The sequence below is a fragment of the Castor canadensis genome, chromosome 9, assembly GCF_047511655.1.
Source record: "Castor canadensis chromosome 9, mCasCan1.hap1v2, whole genome shotgun sequence".
NCBI classification, from domain to species: Eukaryota; Metazoa; Chordata; class Mammalia; order Rodentia; family Castoridae; genus Castor; species Castor canadensis.
The window spans coordinates 52,124,114-52,148,317 of record NC_133394.1 but is presented as its reverse complement, the minus strand read 5'-3'; the positions used below and the strand labels follow the sequence as shown (position 1 = coordinate 52,148,317).

Below are 24,204 nucleotides of genomic sequence, written 5' to 3'. Positions count from 1 at the left end.
TTTGGGCACATTTATATGGTTTTTACAATTTCTTCACTAATGATCTGAGACACTGAATAAACAGCACAATAATGAAATTTAACACTGGTAATGTGAGATGCCACAAAATCTGAATCATTTACATGTAAAAACAAACTGGTCAATGTAGAGCCTTTCAGCAAAATAAATGAATAAATTCAATCATAAAATAAAATAATATTCAAAAACATATGGAGAAAACCAAGATATAGCAAAATTTAACACTAAATTATCCATGCTACCTATTATTTTTAAGGTTCATAAAGACTTTGTACAGACAATGTCTCACGAGGTCATCAGAGCAGCCCTGATAGACAGCATTGACAGCACATCTGGAAATTACCTGAAGGGACTCAAAGATGGCTTCTAAATCATACAGGCATATCCTTGGCCATAATTACAGGGATCAGACAACCACCTGACTTTTTTGCAGAGCCCAATGCTTACATCTTCCTGGAGTCTTGGTTCTCTCTACCATACATGTTCCAAAATCAGCAACCTGTCCTGCATATGTAAAACCCGCCCTTATTCCCTATCTTGCAAGTATTTTTGAACTTCTCATTTCAATAATCTTAATTTATGGAGGTTTTTCTATAAAAAAGATTTATAGTTTTCAACTATAATCCTTGCTTTTAAAAGAGGCTCCTTGCACATGATAAAAGCGAGAGCACACAAGGGAGGGGTGAGGATAAGTAAGACACCTAAAAAATTAGCTAGCATTTGTTGCCCTTATCACAGAGAAACTAAAGCAGGTGCCTTAAAAGCAACTGAGGCCAATAGGAAAAGGGGACCAGGAACTAGAGAAAAGGTTAGATCAAAAAGAATTAACCTAGAAGGTAACACACACGCACAGGAAATTAATGAGTCAACTCCCTGTATAGCTATCCTTATCTCAACCAGCAAAAACACTTGTTCCTTCCTATTATTGCTTATACTCTCTCTTCAACAAAATTACAGATAAGTGCAAAATAGTTTCTGCCGGGTATTGAGGGGGTGAGGGGGAGAGGGAGGGGGTGCAGTGGGTGGTAAGGGAGGGGGTGGGGGCAGGGGGGAGAAATGACCCAAGCCTTGTATGCACATATGAATAATAAAACAATAAAACAATAAATAAATAAAAAAAGAGGCTCATTTAAAAATTATATATAAACCTGTTTTTTCTACTTTTTTGTAGATTCATTGAACCACATTAAATCTTTTTTTTTTCCTTTTTCTGAGACAGGGTATGCCTATATGTAGCCCAGGCTGCCTTGAACTTGCGATCCTCCTATATCAGCTTCCAGAGTGCTGAGGTTATAGGCATGTGCTACTGAATTCTTACAACACCTGAATAGTTATCCATTCTCTGATGATGTAAATTGTCACTTTATCATATACTAAGTTAATATTTATTTCAAACATTATATACTTTTTCATATTTTAATACTTTTGAAATCATCTTATAACTGATAATTTGTGAAAGTTAATTGAATTTTTTTTCCTTTCTTGGAGTGTATTAGATGGTGTTTTCAACCAGTTACATCTTACCTATAAGCAATGAAATATACTCTATGTATTCAACAACACAATCGTATATTTCAGACCTTGGTCTGTATTTAGATTTTCTGTCATCAATGTTGCCATGCCTTCTTGAACTTTAATTATGTTGCTTTGAGAACATCATTTTAAATTCGGACAGGACAATTCTATATCCTCTAACTCTGATTCTTTTTACATCTTCTAGAGGTAGATGTTGTAGATCTTTATAAGTGTTGACCAATCCTCCCATCTTACAAAGATATGATTAAAATTGGTATAAATCTAATCAGAGGAGCGTTGATATCTTAGAAAATAGATTCTAATCATTTAGGAACTTGGTGCAGTTTTATAGTTTTTCAGATAGATGGTACATATTTCTGGCCATTTATATCTTGTTACTATGTTAAATGAGGTTTTGGGCATTATTTTTAACAAATTTGTTCTGACATACATTAAAGTTGTTTCTTTTTAAAAATTTGGTAACCAGGCATTTTAAGGGAAAAAAAATCTCTTAATAGGTAGTTTCAGCTGCATTTCTTGGGGTTTCCCATTTAACAATTATATATTTTATGTGACCTTCTCCTTTTCTATGCTTCATTTTATTTCACCATTTCTTATCTGGTTTGGTTAGGATTTCCTTTGGGCAAAAGTTCAAATTTATGGCTTCTAAGAAAAAATTTAAACTCCCCCAGTTAGTATTGGTTATCATATATATATATATATATTTTTTTTTTTTAGTGTAGGGGATTGAACCCAGGACCTTGCACATGTGAGGAAAGCATTATACCACTGAGCTACCTCCTCAGTCTTCATCTTGTTTTAATTTTTTAGCTAGATAGGGACTTGCTAAGTTGCCCAGGCTGGCCTTGAACTTTCAATCCTGCCTCACACCAAGATAGTTATCATCAATTTCATAAAACTTCTCCATTTCACCAAAATGCATTGCTTATTTGGTATACTATATGACCTAACTTCTTTTATAATTTCTTCTCTGTGGCTACACTCCCTCTCATTGCTTCCTGTTGGTCTTCTCTTATCCTATTCATCTGTGTTAGAAGATGTCTAGTACTATTGTGTTTGCCCCTTATCTCCTGATTTCTCTTCCCACGTCAGAAATTTATTTTTCAGTTTCATTCCCCTGCTTTTGTTCTTTCTATTTATTTGTTCTGGAGGGGCAGCATAAAGGGAGGGAAGGAGAAAGGTGCTGATTTGGGGACTTCTTCAGTTGACTGCTTCATTAAAATAAATTTCATCATTTCCTGATTAGTAATAAAATATTTAAAGACATTATTTCTAAATATAGTTTTGACCACATATCTTGAGTTTTTATGTATATCTTTACAACTATTAATTTTCTCAAGTGTTATATTTGACTTTGGATTTTTGATTTCTTTTTTATCATTTAGGAGGTTTTTTTCAGCTTCTATGTGAGTTTCTTCCACTTAATTAATCTTTTTATTACATATTTCCAGTTGTAATACATTGTGATGCATAAGAGTGGCAGAAATTATTTTTTAGAAATGACTGACTTTATGTTGTATGTGTGTATGTCATCAGTGCTTGTTAATTTCTGATGCACATTTGGCAAGAATTTGCATTTTTTAATTATAAAATCTTAATGTATATCTATATATGCCAGTTAAATTTGTTTAGTTTGTTTATTAATTATGATGTTTCCTTAGTTTTTTTCACATATTTTAACACTGTGAGAAGTGTACTAAAGGACCAAGTATGGCTAACATTTTTTCCATTTCTCCTCATATTTTTAATAGCTTTGGTTTTTATGTCTATGATGTCACAGCTTATTAGGGGTCATTCATGACAATTACATTCGTGATAATTACATTTTCCTCTATGTTTTAACTTTAGTCAAGGCAAAGTTACCTTTTATGCTTTGTTTTTACCTTAAATTCTACTTTGATATAAATATTGTCATCGCTATTCACTTTTTATCCATTTTATATAAAGAGTGTTCTTAGAAACTTATCTTTTAGAAATTCCTCAGTGTTTCTGGTCCAATACAGGTAATATTTCTTTGTTTTTCAGTGTTACTATGAAGATTTCCTTATTTTGCTATTTCTTTAATCAGTTCTTGAATCCTATAATTCTTATGCCTATCTTTACAATGTGAATCATCACTTTTACAAGTTTAACCTATAATTTCTTAATTTTATTTTCTTCCAATTATTACTGGCCCAACAGTCTAATTTCCTGGTGTATATTGTAACTAAGCATAATTTACATTCCTTTAATTGGGGAAAAGTCTAGATACTTTTAAGTAATATAGTGATGTGTACTGTGGGAAAAGAACGTATCATTTAATTATACTTGCATTAGGAACATCTTAGCAACTATTTTATTTATATCTATATACACACACACACATACACACCATGTATATATATAAAACAAACAGCTGGGCCAGGAGCATGGCTTAAGTGGTAGAATGCCTACCCAGCAAGCACAAAGCCCTGAGTTCAAACCTCAGTACTACCAAATACAAAAACAAAAAACAGTGATAATGCCAGTAATGAAACTTTATATAAGAAGTAAAAGAAGTCAAATTTAAATTCATATTACATCAGAATACTTATTTATGCCTTGGAATTATATTGTAACCAATAGACAAGCAGACAACCTCTCCCAACATTCACCTATGTAAAGGTCCACATCTGAGTAATTTACTAAACCAAGCTAAAGTGAATTAACAGAGTATGATAAGATGAGATAGAAGGATGACTGCTGATTCTGTGGGCACACAGGTCACCAGAGTGATGCAGGTGGCTGAAGCTGAAATGGCTAACAGAGCCAGTTTGAAAACACAGTTGCACACCACTTCCTGACCAGGACGCATCTTGAGACGTGCATCACAGGTGATTCCATCGGGTTTTAATATCATAGAGTGTATTCACACAATCTGAGATGCTATGATGTCACCAACTGATAGAATCTTATAATCTTACAGGACCTCTTATGTGGTTCAATGTTAGCTGAAACATCACTATGCGGTACATGACTCTATAAGAGATTATAAAATTCATCATGGAAATATAAAGCAGAACCTTCTTATAGTGTAGATGAGAGAGAATTAGGATAGAAACCAGTTTAGAACATATATTTGGGAACAAATACATATTTCTTACACTTTTCTGTCAAAGTACATGTTCTATGGCACTATCATTTTTACTTTTATTATATCTTTTTACTAACAACAGGATTAAACTGTAAACTATTTAGTAGGATTAAACTGTAAACTATTTAAGTGGAGATATGTAAACATACTTTTTGGGTTTTCTTTGGGTGGGAATGAGACTAATTTCTTCAAAATGTATCCTGAAACTGGTATGGAAAGTAGGCATCAACATTTCTGATAAACATGAAATAGGAAAAAAGGCATATTCCCCTAATGGGGGAAAGAACTGGTTAAACTAAATGGATGCTGCATGAGGAACGTTTTTCCTTGATAGTGTTGGAAGCAAAGTGGTGGAAACAGTGTATTAGCCAGAGTACTAAGAAAACATGTGTTGATGCGAAACAATACTGCAGGGAACAAATCTGATGAAGTAACAGGCCCCGTACTGGTCTAATGTCTGTAATTTCATCAAAATGTCAGTAATGAAAAAAAATGAGGGGGGAAGAAAGATTACAAAAAGCACATGGGCTCATCTGTCTTTCTGCATTAACTCTATGGGGATTTTCTATTAGAATTACACATTACTCATGCAAGACAAATTGTCCACAACCATGATATTTTCCATGCTGCATCTGTGAGTATGTAAGTAGAAGCCACATTCAAAATCTTAATTTTGTCACACTGATAAAATATTAGGGAACAATGGAGATTCTCTCTCATATTTGCAATCAACCTAAGAGCCTCTCATGTCCCCTAAGCCCATAATGGAAATAATTTCTTTCTTTTTATTTACAGGGAATTTTTTCTTTTCCAAAAAACATTTGTTTACTTTTGACTTTGTTATCAAATAGGGTGACAAAAAATGTATTCCAAGAGAAGTCTCATTATTCCAAATGTTAATTTTTTTATGTAGTTTTCCCTTGATACCCTAGGAAATAAAATTTTATAACATAACATTTACTTGGTATCATACTGGAAGCAACCCTCAGCAGTTTTCTCTCTTATTGCTTACGTTAGACCGGATCAGTGGTCATCTTTACAAAAGAACTTACATATTCATTAGCCTATACTTTTTTCTCTGAGCACCACAGAAGAGTGCAGTTGAGCAAACAGTACAGCAGGATTTGGCATGCTTGCTTCTCAGGGGCTCATAATATGCAGTGCATCAGGAATAGAATCTGACCTTGAGCCTGGTAGGCTGAGAAAGTAGATTGGCATGCTGAGGACATATCTACCTCTCTGGAGAACTACAGTAACTAAGTTGACAAGGCTGATTCATGAAACCACAAAAATATTAATGTACAACAAGAAACAGATCTTTCCCAGGAATAAGAATATGTGCACCTGCACCTCCAGACCATTGCCTCAAGTTTGGTTCACTGATTTACAAGAGGAAGCAACTGTCAAAGCAACCAAGATATTTGAGAGGACATGAATAATGTGTTCTTTTCCTGCAAGCAATCCTGCTTTGGAAAGAAAAATAATTAGAACAAAGGAAGTCAGATTGGTGGGCCTGGAATCAGAACAAGGGAAAGCAGACTCATGGAAATTTTAATGGCATTAAGTTGATGTATCCATCTCTCAATAAAGATACATTGTAGCAAAGGGACTGAAGTTGTTGAGAAATTATTGGCTACAACCTACTGCATCCTGTTTCCACCTAAGAAATGGCCATTTATGGTCAGAATATGCAAGGCACACTGAGAGACTTTCTATATCTATCTCCACATTAGAGACAAAGTTTCTCTTATCCCTGAACAGAACTTGGAAGATAGTTTAAATAATTGTATTTGTTTTGTTTTGCTTGTTTAATAATACTGCTTGTCCTTTTTTTTTTTTTTTTTTTTTTTTTTTTGCCTGATACTCTTCTTTAGTAAAACCAGTCAAATATTGCAACCCAAAAACTAGTCAGTGTTTCAAGGTACATTTATATCTCTAAGCTTTGCTCCATTAGAGTTTTAATTTTAAAGCTTAACCTTTAGAAGGAACTTCTCTTCCTTTCTAGGTTCTTAGGAGAATATTTACAGTTGAGACTATTTTTACTATGTCAATCACTGATAATTGGCACATAAAACAAAATTATCTTCTGCTCTACTCTTTTTTTTTTTGGTGCTACTGGATTGGAATTCAGAGCTTCACACTTCATGCTTGCTAGGCAAGTGCTCCACCACTTGAGTCATGCCTCCAGCTCTGTTACCTTTGGTAATTTTTCAGCTAAGGTCTCAACTTTTTACACAGGCCAGGCTGGACTGCAATCTTCCTGTTTATGCTCCCACCATAGCTGGGATGACAAGGGGACGCTACCAGCAGCTATTTGTTGAGATGGGGATCTCAAGAACTTCTTGCATAGGCTGGCCTCAATCTATAAGCCTCTGAATCTCAACCACCCAAGTAGCTAGGATTACAGGTGTGATCTCACTGTTAATATAAACTACCTTACTATTAATATGGCTGACAAGTCCCAAGAAATAAACGTTGTAATAAAAACATAATTCCATTTTTTTGAGAATGTATCCTTCCACCATTTCTGAAGTAGAGGTTTTTCTATAACCTTTAAAGAAGAATGTAACAGCCTGAGAGCAAGGATTTTGGCTTTGCTCACTGATTTATTCCAAGTGCCTAGAATAGTGTAGTGTTCAATAAACATTTATTGAATGAATACATGAATAAAAACTGCAATCTACCTATTTAAAAATTAAGAAACCAGTAAATAAGACTCTAAGACAATATATATTATCAACTTGATGTCTCTTCCTCAGTCTACTAGCTTTCAGCACATGTCTCATAAAAAATTCTGGTGAAATTGGGTTGTAATGATTAAAAAATACAGGACAGTTAATAAAATATCTGACAAATGTCTGTGGGCATTTATCAACATAAAACAATTTCAAAATTCTTTTATCATTCCAATTTTTCTTTTCTCAGACATTTTATTCTCAAAAGAAAGAAGTAGCCAGGAAGAGGATTTTTAAAAGGTCAATGTTAAGACTTTACCTATGACTTTATTCTTCTTTCCATTTTTTATAGGTGTACAAAGCAAACTTCTCATACACTGCTGGTTCACATTTCCTGTGCTTTCATTCTAAACAAAAACAAAACCAAGCCAGCTAAAGATTGATTTTCCCATGAGATGTCATATTAACTATAAGCACATTTGAATCCACTAATGTATTCATCTTTCATTAGCAAGAGATAAAATTGGAAAACAGATAATGTTAAAATTATAATGAAGTTCACAGAGGAATCAAAAGCAATCCATCTTTACTAAACATAATATGCCAGATTTCTGTTTTTCGCCTTAAACTTTCCTAAAAATTTATAGTAATATGAAGTAAAATTATTTGGTGTCTACTCAAATGGTGGAAAAGATACCTCAATTTAGCAAACCAGGCAGATCCCCAAAGCATTCTATCAATGCCAACATTGCTAAGTTTAACAAAAAGTATCCTAGGTGTATAAGTAACAGAATCAAGGCAGCTGCCTCAAAGTTCAATGCTTTTCTGAAATAAGACAAGGTAAAATAATAGAATTCAGAGTTTTCAAGGTCTGAAGAACAGAGCTTCCTAGTTTTCTGACAAGGAAAACATATCCATCTTCCCACAGAGCAACTCACTATGGCAGATTACTAATTACATAAACTCAAAGCATATGGAACTTAATTCTGCAGATAAAAATCAAGAACTTCAGGAAAATTATCATCAATGTTATATAGATAATAGTTACATTACTTCAAAATTAATACTAAGAGTTCTTTAATAAACATTAAAAAAAAAACTGAAAAAGTACAGACAAAATCCCTAAGCATAGTTCCTAAGAGTATGGTATGAGCTATTTTATTCTGATTCATCAAAGAGGGAAAGCAGAGATCATCCCTAAACAGCTAGATCTGCAACCAGCCTTTCAGTTGAAGAACAGCTGTAAGAACAGGTCTGGTGGGAAAATAGCCTTCTAGCCTCAAGTCTCAAATTGGGTTACTTACTGTCCAGGGAAATCTTCTGTCCTTACTGACATCTGGGATATTAAGAGGCTCCATAGTGTTTTTGACGTACTGAGCATACATATAATTGATTTTGCTTGCATCACGCTCCCTGTGGAAATAAGATATGAGTTCCTTCTGGGCAGTGAGAAAACATGAGGAAACAGAGTTAAATAAATGATTAAAGAAGAAATATACCAGTCTTAAATTATAGGGCAAGATCTATATACCTCAATTGGAAAATGCAGCTTTAAATATATTTGATGATTTACAACTTTACTAGTTACTGTAATTTAAATGTTTTGAAAAGACAAAACCCCACAAATTTTTGACTGTCTAAAACAAGTTTTAAAAATGTCAGTAGTAACCATATATATTATAGGTAAAGCATCTGGAACTTTTAATGTGTAATCTGAAAAATCCCCAAATTCATTCTCTCTCTCTCTCTCTCTCTCTCTCTCTCTCCCCCCTCCTTCTTCTCTCCCTTTCTCCCTCCCTCTCTCTTTCTTTGACAGGGTCTTGCTGTAAATCCCAGGGTAGCCTAGAACCTGCAATCCTCCCACCTTAACCTCCTGAGTACTGGAATTACAGGTGTGCACCACCACACCTAGAAAAAAAAAGATTTTTTGAGCATACATCATTTTCCAGGTTGTCTACTAGGTTGAACATAAAGAATTAATTCTGGGGAGGGAGAACAGAATAGACGTTTTTCTTTGGAAAACTCCATATGTCCGCTGGTGATGGTGATGAGTGTGGCAGCTGAGTTATAGAAACTGACTCCAACTTTACAGATCTGCCCATTTTAATTGCACAATTACTAACTGAGAAATGGGAAAGCCTAGGATTAGCAGATGCTTAGAAATGAAATATAATCCTAGCTACACAAGAGGCAGAGGTAGGGAGAATAGTGGCTTGAAGCTAGCCCAGGCAAAAAAGAGACCCCCATATCAACCAATAAAAGCTGAGTGTGGTGTGGTGTGCGCCTGCTCATCCCAGGTATGACTGAAACATAAATGGTCCAGACTGGCCCAGGAATAAATGAGAGAGCCTATCAGAAAAAATTAGTAAAGCAAAGAGGGCTGTGAGTGTGGCTTAGAGCACCTGCCTGGCAAGCACCAAGGCCCTGAGTTCAAACCCCAGTACCACCAAAAAAAATTAAAAAAAAAAATCAAAACAGAAATATATGCTTTCAGTAAAAACATCCACTTGTTCTGAGGTGTCCAAGTTCCAATATTTACCTGTTTTTTGTCCTTTGCAACTAATATTCCCAAGATACTTCTTGGGATAATGGTTTCCTGAAATGCTCTTGTACACAAGTGACCCCACAGAGATTCCTGAAAGCTGAACCTCATTCCTAGCCAAGATATATTAGTTTTCCCTTTCTTTGCTATGCATGTTAGCTTATATGTAATTTGGTCAAACTGAGTACTAGTCCCTGCCACTGTTAGGTATAGTGGGAAAGTGAAGAAGAAATGACAGAATAGTAACATGGGAGTAAATGGACATCAGAATATTTCTAAAGACTAGACTGATGATCTGTGAAGGCATGTCAATGATTTTGCATACCAGACCTAATAATTCAGTACAGGGGTCCCATTTCATATTTGAGAAGGTTATGGGATAAGTGAAGGTTATAGACCAAGAAAAACAATATTTATAGCTATAAATATTTGGGCAGGCAGAGTGGCTCAAGTGGTAGAGTGCCTGCCTAGCAAGCATGAGGCTGAGAGTTCAAACCCTAGTACACCAAAAAAAAAAAAAAAGCAAATCTAAAAATATTTTATGAATAGCAGGCTAGGAAAAAGAAAATAAGAATCTAGAGTAAAGATAAGAAAAATGAAGAACTGGCTACCCAGAAAAAGAGTTTCTTGTAAAAATCTCTTATAAAGTGATAATAACAACAGTGATAACTCTTACTATTCTTGTCACCATCATTATGTTAACATCAGGACCCAGAAGGAACCTAAAATGCTTAAACAACTTGCAAGAGACCTAAACTCAGAAGAGTGGATAGTGAAGCAGTAGACAAGTCAAAGTACTAAAATTACTTACAAATCAATGGATCCCTATTCCCTTTCTTAATTTCCTGAAAATTTTTAACTTTTCCTGAAAATGAATATTAGGTTTATTAAAGTTACATAATACCATGGTTATTTCTTAATTTATAAGAAATGTTGATAATTTCTTACTTCCTGAACTCAATAAATACAGCCTGAACACCTGCTTCCTGAGAGGCCCTCTTGGCACTGTGTCTGAGAAAGAAATTTATATAGCTCAGTAACAGTCACTAAGAGCTTGCAGTCTAGTAGGAAGCTATGACAGAGTGAATAACATAAAATTTTAGTTTTCCTGTTGTCTAGGAGAGTCTAGTGCAGAAGTGATAGCAGTTCTTTAATAATCCTTCTCCCTTTCTCTTTGTCTGGACATGGGGCTACCCAGAATAAAGACTGTATTTCTCTGTTGCCTTAGTGCTGAGTGTCACCAGGAGACAAGGTCCCAGTTAATAGGATGTAAGAAGCAATATGTGTGACAATTTCTAGAAACCTTACCTAGGAGAGTGCTGATGGATGCTCTCTGCCCCTTCTTTCTCTGTCCTTTATCTTACTGTTTAAAACATGGTTATGATGGCTGGGGCTCCATCCTTGATACTGAAGGGATGCAAGGTAGGAAGGCAGAAGATACCTGCATCTCTGAAGTCTTTGTAGAGCTTCAGACCAACTCTGAGCTGCCTATCTCTGGGCTTTCAAGGGTGAATAATAATACTGCATTCTTATTTAAGTTATTTGCATTTTGGCTTTTATGATTCACAGTTAAACCTAATTCTAGCTAATTTAGCTGGTAACAATGCAAATGCCACACATGTGGAGAAGATGAATAGACAGCACGCAAGTGGAAAGGATTAGAGGAGAAATGACATTACAGAAATGCTTATAAGTGGCTGCTTAAGATTCAAAAAGGGAAAAAAAAGGAAGAAAGACATGAAGAATGAAAGGGAGGGTGGAAAAAAACAGGCAGAGAAAACAATATAAAACACATGGTTGAATTGGAAGAATTCTATGTGTATTTAGGAAACACTAAATGGTTACAGATTGTCAGGAATAAAGTGATGGCTTCAGAATGAAAATGTTAGGAAGGATAGATAGTAGAGGACTATGAAAATATAATACAATGACTAGAGATTCCATCCTTTAAATAACAGGAATATTATGGTGACCCTGTGAATGTGCCTTGATGCTCCAGCTGCAGGAAGGGGAACTAACCAGTCTGCTGTGCTCTGGACCATCATCACGTTTGCATTGAGGCTATGCCTTCAGGGTTGCTATGACAAAGACTGAGCCCATCAGGGGTTAAGGTATGACTATTCCTGGGAGATCCAGGATTCCATCCACAAAGAAATTTGGCCAGAACACTCCTCAATGACCTTGCCAAACTTTCCTTGGAACACTCAGCCTCTGAGACATTTTCACAGAACTTTCTTCCTTCTTTTCCCCTCCCCCTCAGTCATGTGGTCTTTGTGGCTCTCCTAGCCTCTCTTGGATCCTTCCTTCTTTAATTTCACATGATGCTCCCTCTAACAAATTTCTACACATTTAAACTCATTTGGCATCAGCTTCTTGGAAGACCTGGGTTAGGTCAGACATCTAAGGCTTTTACACACAGTGGATATCAAAGGGGTTATCTAAGGGAATTCTTAGGATGATAGAGTTAGGAACAGAGAGCTTGGAAAGACAAGTATTTCTGTGCTGTAGAATTACAGAAGAGTCACTGCAGGGTGATGTAAACCAAAGACTGAAAAACACATCAGAGACACAGAAATAGTAGCTAACACTTACTGAGTAGTTTTCTGCAGCATTTTTGTATAAGTTTAGGCTCATTACTGCTTACTACATTTCTATCATTACAGATAAAGAAAATGAAGTTTTGAGATGTTAAGTAATTTACACAATAACCCATCAAAAATGGTGGTACTTAAGTTTAAATACAATTTGATTTTTAAAAGTGTCCAGCTTTTTTAAAGTAGTAAAACGTTTTTACTATTTTAAAAGTAGTTTTTTTACTTATTTAACTATAATTATATTTTCTACTAGAATAATCAATTACAAGGGTATTAACTAGAATACATATAGTCTAAAACCATGAACTTAAAGGATTAATTGTTTTTTATCATTTTATAATTAAAAAGTGCATTTATAAAGAACATAAAATTAACTAGCATGGAATGAAAATGGTTAAGTATCTTTTTCTCATAATAAAGAGCTAACACGAGTTATACACTATCAGATGCACTTCTTCCTTCTCACTGGGTGACTCCCTGAATGTCAGCACAGAAACTTAAACCTCTTGCCCTCTGGAAAGGCATCTCCCTTTGGAATTCCTGGGCAGCAACCCAACTAATAAGAGTTTACTACCTCCATCCCAATTAAGGCATGATTCTAATAAAGATATGTAATGTTCATCTGAGTATTTTTAGTTTTACACTTCACATTTTAAAGTTGTGGTCAATATACTTAAGTTAAAAAAGACAATTAGTGTCTGGGTTAGAAAAATCTGAAAAGACCCATGTTTTCAAACTGTAATTATGTATAAAAATGCTTTATTTACTGCTAAACATCATAAAAAGAGTTTTGGACAGGTAAAAAGTACTGAATTCTATCAATAATCAATTTCAGAAACAAAATAAGAATCCATTATTAAACAATAAGTTTAGCCCTTTCGCCAAATGTTGAAGTTACTATTTTTAATTCAGGTTTTATAAAATTAATTTTAAAAAATTTTTATTTGCATCAGTAAGGTCTTTTATTATATCATTAGAGGGCTAATTTAAAAATAGTTATCACTGTAAAATCAGTTAAAATTAGTCTCTTTTAAAGTAGTCACAAGTAATCTATTCATACTTTATAAAAGTATATTTATAATAGGACTGACTTGAAATGATTCAAAAAAAAGGGGAAGATATCTTCCATTTGGCCTACAGAGAGAAGACGTGGTATTCATCAGAAAGAAACCAAATAGATGACAAGTCTTTGCTTTTATTGTTTTAAAAATGTAAATTCACCAATAGAGGTCACTGTCACACCAAGTCACTGGGTTTGTTAGGCTGTCACTAGATAATGGAAGACCTGGCTCAATTTACAATAAAAATCAAAATGTCAATACATAAAATATAATTATACAGATGTATGCTGCTGCATAAATATTCTAAGGTAAATATAGATGATTCATCATTTTATACTTTTAGTATTACTAAGTTTTTCTGTTATCCTATAAAGGTAAATATAAAAATACAGATAGGTATATTTTATATATGTGTGTGTGTGTGTGTGTGTGTGTGTGTGTATAGTAACAAAAAGCAAAGATGTTATGACACCATACAAGATAATCTGTATTAATGCTGCTCCTAAGAGTAAGAACTTCATAACAGACATAGCAGTGTAGCCTAATACCAGCATTTAAGAGAAATACACACAGCAAGCATGCATATATTATCCCACATTCAAAAAATATTCAGTATTAAATGAACCAATATCATATGCAATGCCAGAAAACACAGTGAAACAGCAGTTTGGGAAAGAAGAGGCATGGAGTTACCTTCAGCTCATTGCCAGCAAGGCCAAGAGTGAAATAAAGGTCAACTATTCAGTTATAACTATGTGAGTCCCAAACTCAAAGGTAGCAGAAAGATTTCTGTGTAGAGAAAGCATGGTTTACCCACCTTATAATTCACCCAGCACCAAGTTAGCAGTTAAGACTTAGGTTAAGTATATTTTCTGAGTCCAATGAATTCCCTGTCTGCCCAAAATTATATCCCTGTCCCTAAAATGCTTTTAATAAGAGAAAAAGTCATTTATTATAGCATATTAGTCTAATAATAATGAGTTATTTTTTAAATACACACTTAACTAACAATAACAAGTTATTGGTTAATAGTTTCTCCATCTTGATAGAGGAAGACTTCAAAGGACAGTAAATTTGAAAAAGGTAAGAGGGGAAGAACAAAGGAAAGACTACATACAAAGGACTACAGCAGATGACTGCTTTGGCAGACCTCTCATTGATCTGTGAGGCCAATCTAGTTTAAAAGAGCCAGAACAAAAGCAGGTGGTAGACTGAAGTATTCTGTTCTTGTAGCTGCAAACTCAGGCAGTTCTGCTTTGGATGAGCTACAGAGGTGATCTGTGTTTTGTTTCCCACGTTTTATAACAATGTTTTTCTGATGAACTTTTTTGAAATGTATAGAAAAAGTAAAAAACCTGAAGTAAAATGAAAATCCAACTCATAGAGCCAAAACTTTTTAATAGTTTTTCCACATTTGCTTTTCCTACAAGATATTTTAAATATATTCACTTATTTATCTTTTATGAATCAACTAAAGAGCATTCTCCTAACAATTACACTATTTTCTTTATTCCAAAGAAAAGTAATAATAATTATTTATTGCTGTTTAGTATCCAGTTCATATTCAAATTTCCAATTATTCCACAAAATATCTTTGTAACTGTTTTGTTTTGAGCTGGGATCTCATCAAAATTAAGTATTGCATTTGTCTTTCATGTCTCCAAGAATTTTATTCAATGATACTGACTTTTTAAAGATACCAGGCCATTTATCTGAGAGAATATGCTGTAGTCCAGAAGGCTGTTTCTGAAATGATACTATCAAGGAATTAGTTACTGAGAGCTGTACCACTCACTACATGAAATAATTCTTTGGCAAGTTCACTGTGCTGAAAAAACCTTGTAACTTTATATCAAAAGTAAAGTTGAATAATGTTCTATTTCTATATGAGGCTTTTGGCTATAATTTCAATAATGAGTTTTTAACAAATGAAAAATGAGTAATATGATAAACAGCATTTTACCCAAGAATTCTCAACAACTTATCTTGGCAGATTTATATTCTTGATAAATCTTATCACTTAATCCAATAATACTAAGTTTTTCTAAGGGTAAAAAAAAAAAGTACTAGTAAGAAGAGAAAAGGTTAGTTTGAGAAGAATTAATTTAGAATGTAACACATATGTACAGAAAAGCAATGCAAGTGAACTTCCTGTATAGCTATCCTTATCTCAAATAGCAAACCCTGGTCCTTCCTATTATTGCTTATACTCTCTCTTCAACAAAATTAGAGATAAGGGCAAAATAGTTTTTGCCTGGCAAAATAGTTTCTGCTGGGTATTGGGGGGGGGAGAGGGAGGGGGCGGAGTGGGTGGTAAGGGAGGGGGTGGGGGCAGGGGGGAGAAATGAACCAAGCCTTGTATGCACATATGAATAATAAAAGAAAAAGGAAAAAAAAAAGTTATTGCCTGGTAGCGAGGGGGTGGGGGGAAGAGGGAGGGGGTTGGGGAAAGGGGGAGAAATGACCCAAACATTGTATGCACATATGAATAAAAGAAATAAAAAAAAAGTACTAGTAAGAATACTTGGTACTTTACCCAAATCTATTTCAAAATTCTTCAAAAAGTGCACATAAAAATTGGGAAAACATCATTTGTATTCTTCCATCATGTAAGTACATTATACTTTTCAAGGGAACAGTTATCAACAAAGAAATGAACACAGATTCAAAGACAATGAAACCATGGAAGAGAACTGAATGGCAATAGAGATCTGATTTGGTTCTAGCCACTGGGGATACAGATACTGGTCATGATCAAGACCTTAGGTTTTCTTCTGTTATGAGTTATATCTTCATGGTTGATTCCTAATTAGAATTCACTTACAGAAAAGTTTGCTTAGAAATCTATGAAGTTTCCAGTAATAGTCAAATATGCAAATGAAAAAATAGAATCAAAGTATAGTATTTGTGGCTCTTAAATTAACTCATTCACACTAATCCTATACCAAGGCCTACTCTAATTGTAATACTATTTACTATATGAAATAATTCACAGATAGGTCAATGTAGTAGAAAAAACTCTGGAACTTCGACATTGAATAAAGTATTTTGACAAATAAAATTATTTGTTGTAGAAAAGTACAGCCTGCTGTAAATCAAACTGGAAATGAAAAAGCTATTTAGCAGGGTAATGTATCAGTGGTAATGACAAGACAGAGAAGTATTTTTACCTTGTTAAACTGTCAGATGATTTTTCTAATTCCTCACATTCCATGTGAAACACACTAGAGAAAGACTCCTGAAAATAGAGGGACAACAACACTGAGAAGTAAATTTGGCAAGATAATGGAAATTATATGCTATACACATTGTGAAACTGACAAAGACACCAAGACTTGAAATACATGTTTACTTAGTATCTAATTAATATGACTTATGTACTCATTCCATAACATACTCAAAGCTACCTCCTATTTTTAGACTTTGTTCACATTACTTGTGATTTTACTTGAAGAAAAATATTATCTGAGTACTACTGGCTTATTATTTTTTAACCAGGTATAATGTATATATATTGGCTTCAAATTTTCTGAATGCTTATGGAAAACTCTTAAGTTTGGACTTTTAAGCATACCTTATGTGCTGTTATTAAATCCTAGGCAAAGGATGCCTTCTTAAAGAGATATATCACTCAGCAATATTTTATGAGATAATTAAAGTGGTTGCAAAGACTTTAGTGACATAAATACTTTTGAAATTACACTAAAAAGCAAAATACATATTTGTATTAATGCTATACTTACACCTAAATAAAGAAGAAAAGAAATAAGAATGAAAGTATGTGGGAATGGAAGAACTGGTTACATTTTGGGGGGGCTTCTATTTTATTTTTCTCAGGTTGAAATATATATATATGATTTTTTTGGTTTTGATAATGGGGTTTGAACTTGGGGCCTCACACATGCCAGGCAGGTGCTACACCACTTGAAGCCATGCCCATAGCCCATCAGGTTGAAATATTTTTAATCAACAAATAATTATAATACAAATGAACATCAAGTCACCTAACTTCTTTTCTAAACCCAACAACTTAATTTGTCAAAAAGTGAGCAAAATACATTCATGGACATAACAGTAAGCTATATTTCAAAGCCCCACTGGTCCAAATCAGTTTGCAACCATGATAGGTATTATAAGTGGTAGAAGCTTGCACTGAATATTAATTAAAGTGACATTTAAGTTGTTTTGTAAAGGACTGTTTCAGGTATAGTTTTCAAAAATTAAATGCTAAAGAGCAGGTCACAGAGCAAAAATGATACCGCAAAAAAACACCGCATTAATGAATTCTGCCCTGAACTTTAAAAAGGCTAGCAACTATCTTGTAATCATCTCTGTATTAAGCATTTTATAACTGATTGAAAATATAAAACAGTATCTATGAAAGTCCTGATTATCTTTTTAGCACAGTGAATTCTCATTTGCTATCCTACTAATGAGAACTTTGCATTAATCAACACATTCATTCTGACATATACATACACACAAAAAATGATTCAGAGGGTATTTGGTCATACAGTCTTAACATTTAAACCAATTAAAATTTATTGAATATTTTTTTGTTTCTACTGCCACCCAAAACATCAATTCCAGTATCATATATAGATTATAATTATTGTATATAAGGGGAAGTGGCACTCTTTTCCTTAGTAACTTTTAATGAATGGCCTAGTCTTTGAATAAATGAAAAAGAAAATAAATAACTACATCAAAAAGGAATATTCCAGAAGCAATAGTTATATATTGAGGATGGAAAGAGACTGCACAAAGGAAAAGTGCCTTGGGCCAGTGGCCTGACTCTAAGGGTAAACTCCAGGCAGCTGGCCTGTATGTAAATGACCAGCGCAGGGTGGGAGAACCCCACCTTTCCCCATGCACCTGAAAATGTTCCTTCACACTACAAATCAATGGACTGGAATCTATCAATTAGAACAGTTAATGGTCTCCATTTTTGGTAAAGGATACAGGACTCCAAAAACCTTTAGTAACAACCTCCACTTGGCTATGCATTCTGGTTTCTAAATCAATTCTGGTACAAAGAAATTTTTATACCCTCCCATTCAGAATGGAGGTCCACCTGTTCATAGCTTCCAGCGCACTATTACTCCTGACAGTGAAAAGTCAGCACACTGCATAGACAATGTGTTTCTCCATCAAGACAGGGTAGCCACTGACAGAGCAGCACATAGACATTTCCATGGTCACTCTTGAGCACTGGGATACAGAAGTAATGAGGGCATTGAGGCACAGTCTAAGTAGTTTTACATAAACTGCATATATAGTTGGCTTTGGGAGTGGGTTCTGAGGCTACAAAAATGTTTAATAGTGGTGCTTTCAGAATGCCAGTTTCTGTCTTTCTAAAAATAAAAAAGTCATACTCTGTACTCACAGAGCAATCTTCATCCACTATGAAAATGGTGCACTTTTGCACCTGCATGAAAGAGATAATGGTGGCAGCTATTTTCTTCAGAATTACTTCTAATGATTGCTGCTCTTCAAAAATTAGGCTAGCAAGGTCAAGCAGCACCTAGACAAGAAAGAGCAACAATTTATTATCAAATAATTTTTGGTAGTTATTAAAGCAATATACCAATCTGCAAGGGTTATGATCAAGTTTGCATGGAAGTATTAAATTTGTTTCTGCTTGCTAACCATTTTCCTACTGATTGTTAATGTAGTTAGTCCAGTAGATAAGATCACAGGATTTTAGGCCAGAGTAATCTGCTTTTAATCCTGACTTCCCTTCCTGCTAGCTTAGTGACTTGGGGCATGTTTCATGAAAATGGGGACATTAAGAGAAACAAAATCATAGGGCTGTTGTGAGGATTAAATAATTTAGTATTTATAAAACATTTATTGTGTATCAGTATTTAACAGTATGTATTACATGATACACAGTTATTGTTATTCCAAACTTCTGACATCAATATTTATCAACATTATCAATATTTCAGAGGACTATCCAAAGTAAACAAAATTTTAAGCATTCCTTTTGTGTTTTTCTGGATATGTCTCTTTCCTCTGAATGCCACAGAGTGTCTCTATGTGATGAGGAGAGAGAAAGAATTTTCCTCCAAAAGGTTTACTGCAGGTGATACTGTCCTAGCTGAAGTCTGAAAGTTAAGCAGAAATTACTTAGAAAAGTGGGGAAGGGAAATATTTCAGGCAAAAAGAACTCAATTGAGAGAAAGTAGAATACTGAAAGTTTTGATCACATTTGAGGGGAGCACAGAGTGTAAAGACAAGAAGGGGAGGTGAGAATGCAGTGTCAGTAAAGAAGGAATCCATGAAGCCTGGTATGTTTTCAAAGCCATTTGGACTGTGATAGACTGTAAGAAGGAAGGGTTCTGATTACATCTACACTTGTAAAAGTGAGGACTGGAGTAAAGGTAGCAAGAATGGAGCAGCACAGTCAGGAAGATTGCAGGTTAAGGCCACAGAAGACCCAATATCTCATTAGCATGAGTTCTAAAGAAAGAAAACAGAAGGAGAAAAGTTCAAAGAAATAATGAAAAAAGAACTACATAGAATTTTCAGGGCTTATTTAAGCCTCAAGACTCAAATGGATGACCTGACAGACACCAGAATGATGAGTGAAAGAGTCATCTTGTGAAATTAAGTTACAGAAGCAAAGGTACATACTCCAAAATGCCTACCAATAGACAAAAATATTGACATTATAAAACATGTACTATGTATAATATGCAAAGTACACTCTATGTTATAGATTTACAGCAATAAATAACATACATAAAAAGTTTACAAAGAGCCAAGAATCACAACACATGGATGGAAGACGAAGCACTTCTTTAAAATCTGAGAACCTGATTTTTCAGTTTACAACATCATACCCAGCCAACATAGTAGGATGGTAAAATAGATATTTTCATACATGCAAGGATTCAGAAAGCTGGCCTCACCAATGCTGTCTTTTAAACATTTAATTGAGAATGGGATAGAGTAAATGCAACAAGCAATAATTATGGGATCCAGAAAATAGTGGAATCTTTCTAAGAAAGCAGTGAAGGAAAATTCTATGATAACGTGCATACAGTAGGCATGGGGAGAATGTTTCACTTGGAAAAGGAAAGTGGACAGTTCCGAGAAAAAGAAGAACTCAACAAAAATGCCTAATATAACAGGGCCAGGTGTATAGGGGAAGGGAGGCAACTTGGCAAAGACACAGGTTACATTAGAGCAAAAGTTCCAGGAAAAATAGGAAGGAAATAAGAAAGATCAGAAAAAATTGAAAGCTACAGAATAAAGGAAATATGAACATTTACATAGGCACAGTAACTACAAGGACTTTATTTTAAATGGCAAGTTCAGAATTAACCTAGACAAAGCTTGAAAAAGTCCATCATGGTTACAGAACAATATGTATGTATATGATCAAGGTGTCAATAAACAATAAGTCCAAAAAAGAAAAGCAAGACTAAGGAGTGGTAGTTGGGAAGGACAGGAATGCTAAGATGTTTATGTGTGGAGTGATCGATGTTTACAGTTGATAAAGTAGGAACTAAATGCAGCATTTAGTACCACAAATGCACCCTTCCAGTAACTTAAAATAAGGATGATACTTATAGGATAAGGGTAATGGCAAGTAAGGGATAAGCCAAATACCCCTCAAGTCAAAGAATTTTGTCTAACAGTGATAAAGCAACCAAGGACAGAAAATAGGAAATGGAAATGACTACTAGAAGAAACAACTAAAATATTAAGAAACTGAACTTAAATTATTTGAATTCTTATGATATGCAGTCACGACTTGGATAAAATGGTAACTTTTTTTTGAAAAGGAATACCTATGTTTTCTCTCTCGTAATCAGACTTACCTGATTTCTCTTGTTCTCCAGCAGTGATGTTTCATAGAGTTGAGCATTATGAAGAACAATACCACAAAATGCCAAATAAGCAGCAAAGTCCTAGAAAAAAGAGCACAGTCAGATAAAGAATTGCCTGTAAAAGTCTGTAATCACAGCACTTGGGAGGTGGAGGCGGGATCCCAGTTGGAGACCAAGCTGGAGAGGTAGCTCAGTTCTCAAGCACTTCCCTAGCATGCATAAGGACCTGGGCTTGATCAAAAAAAAAAAAAAAAAATCCATTAAAACTGTCTAGTAATATTGTTTGAAACATTAAAGGTATCCAAAAATATTTACAGTTAAAATAAATAGTACAAGCCAAAAATGTAGATGTTTGTTCTGCACAAAATTAGGAACTGAACCAGGTGTCATGGAATGCACTCTAATCCCAGGAATTTGGGACTAAGGGGCAAGAGGATTGCAAGTTCAAGACCAGCCTGGGAGTTCTAAGCCAGCCTAGGCTACATACTGAGACCCTGTCTCAAAAAAAAAATTAAGAACTGATGCTAAACAAGTGTTAGATAAATGGTACAACTGGCAGATGACAAGTATAACACAGTCTCCTTATGTTACATGTTAGGTATAAATTTCTAAGAAGAAGGAGGCAAGGGACTAACATAAAGTTCTCCTTATAAAACAGGAAATTGCAATTTGCTCTATGCAAAATCTAGTTGAGCCTGCACATGAGGCTAAGACTCAGGGATGCACAGGCTATATAAGTAGCCTGTAACTTACTACTGCAGCGAAGAAAGTTCTTATCAGTATAAGGTTAAATATTATATAAAGTTACAAACATTAGTTTAAATATGTTTTTAACATGGATAAATCATCATTATTATACCATACTAGGGTGATTTGCTCAAAATCATGTTAATTATTGATTAAAACAAATTTTTTTTTTTTTTTTTTGCAGTACTGGGGTTTGAACTCAGAGCCTGATGCTTGCTAAGCAGACACTGTACCACTGAGCCACTCTATCAGCCCTGTTCTGTGTTGGGTTTTTTTTCAAGAGAGGGTCTCAGGAACTATTTTCCTCCATCTGGCCTCTAACCTCAATCCTCCTGATCTCTGTCTCCTGTTTAGCTAGGATTACAGGCATGAGCACAAATGCCTAGCTTGATTAAAACAAATCTTTAGATGGCATTCTTTATCCGTAAACTATGGATATATTTTACCAAAATGTAATACAGCCTATAAAGGGCAAAATGATTCAAGAGGGGTTTACTTTATTGGAGTATACTATAAATATGTATTAAAAATATAATAATGGGTTAAATCGCCAATCTAAGAATTATGTTTTTGTACCAAATATTCACAGGTGCTATTAAATGTTCATTACTCTGATTTTAAAAGGTACTTGTGGCTGAGTGGGGTGGTGCACACCTATAATGTCAGCACTTGGGAGCTGAGGAAGGAGGACTGAAAGTTGGAGGCCAGTCTGTGATATATAGGGAGTTCTAGGCCAGTCTGGGCTGCATAGTGAGACCCTATTTCAACCTCTTCCCCACCCCCACAAAAAATACTTGCTATCCTCTGAATCAGTTGAAACATAAGAATTAATACAGGTGCTAATACAGCGTACAGCACAAAAACAAAAGTAACTCTGTCTTAGTTGAATATTTTCCAAATTCAAAATCTCCTACTAATTTACAGAGTAGCAACACTTGCACTTAGAATAGAAAGAATGCAGTGAGTTATGATATGCACATAATTACATATTTCATTGGAGAAATATTGATGCTACTGACAGAAGGAAGTTATAAATAGGTCTAAGGGTGTCTTATAGGGAGAGCATATCAATGTGGTAGGTGAATGGGAACAGTGATAAAATAATGCCCTTTCTGGGTATAAATCCACATCATCCATCCAGAATTCACACCTTGGTGAACCACTGTCTGTGTGCAAAGCTTATAAAACACTGGGAAACTTGGTTCACAAGAGGAAATTTCAATTTTTAGCCAGCCTGGAGTGTTGAATTTGGATCAGCACTCTGGGGTTTTACTCAAAGTTGAAACTCTATAGCAGTGACGAAAGGTAAATGAGTTAAAATCCTGTAAGGTACCCTCTATGTGGCCCTAACATGCACACAGCTCAGGGGAGGCCTGCAGCACAGGGAGGAAGGAATTTTGGGGATTTTCCTGACTGAACAACCCAATCACATCAATAGGTCAAACCAACACTGTATTTAGCCAAACATACACTTTTGAACTTTGTTTTTATCTATCATATTTTCAGTGATCAAAAATTATTTCTAAGGATATCTGTGTACTGTAAAGACAAAGCTTCTGTCTAAGCAGGCATAATGCCAGTCAGGTTTTCGTACCTTTTCATCTTTTTCAGTGAATGTCCCACCATTTCCTGATTTCTTGTTGATGGCCTGGGCTACACCAACAACCTGGAATAAAGAAAGGAAAGTGACACATATTTTCATTGACTAGAATTACTATATGAATTCCTCAAAGTGAATGTGTTACCAGAGGATATTCTATATGTGCTATAAAATAACACAATACTACAAAACAATAACATCTGTAAAAAAAAAGATGTAAAAAATGTTAAACTCAGCATTTAAGCGAATTCTGCATCACTGTCTAGAGTCCTTTTTCCTAGTAAGAGTATTAGTGTTTTTTAACCTCTTGGGACTCAAACCATATTACATTGTGTGATTTCACAATGCATTTTGAGTGAAGTAAGGTAATCACATTGTAAGTAAATATTTTACACCCTTTTTGAATATAATGAACAATAAATTTATGTTTCAAATAAAATTCATAGTAAAATAAGCATTTTATATTGGCTTATATTTT

The 24,204-nt window shown here is 34.6% G+C and overlaps 1 protein-coding gene across 4 annotated transcripts in view; it reads right to left on the bottom strand.

The window, feature by feature from the left end:
• The window catches only part of Pde5a (phosphodiesterase 5A), a 123,587-nt gene that overhangs the window by 59,339 nt on the left and 40,044 nt on the right, over window positions 1-24,204 (bottom strand). For all 4 annotated transcript variants that reach the window (XM_074041617.1, XM_074041618.1, XM_074041620.1 and 1 more), the window contains 6 exons: window positions 23,721-23,792; window positions 21,371-21,460; window positions 18,925-19,062; window positions 16,709-16,776; window positions 8,646-8,754; window positions 7,661-7,748 (listed from right to left, as the gene is read on the bottom strand). In XM_074041617.1, the coding sequence (XP_073897718.1) occupies window positions 7,661-7,748; window positions 8,646-8,754; window positions 16,709-16,776; window positions 18,925-19,062; window positions 21,371-21,460; window positions 23,721-23,792 (565 nt within the window). The remainder of the gene's footprint in view (window positions 1-7,660; window positions 7,749-8,645; window positions 8,755-16,708; window positions 16,777-18,924; window positions 19,063-21,370; window positions 21,461-23,720; window positions 23,793-24,204) is intronic.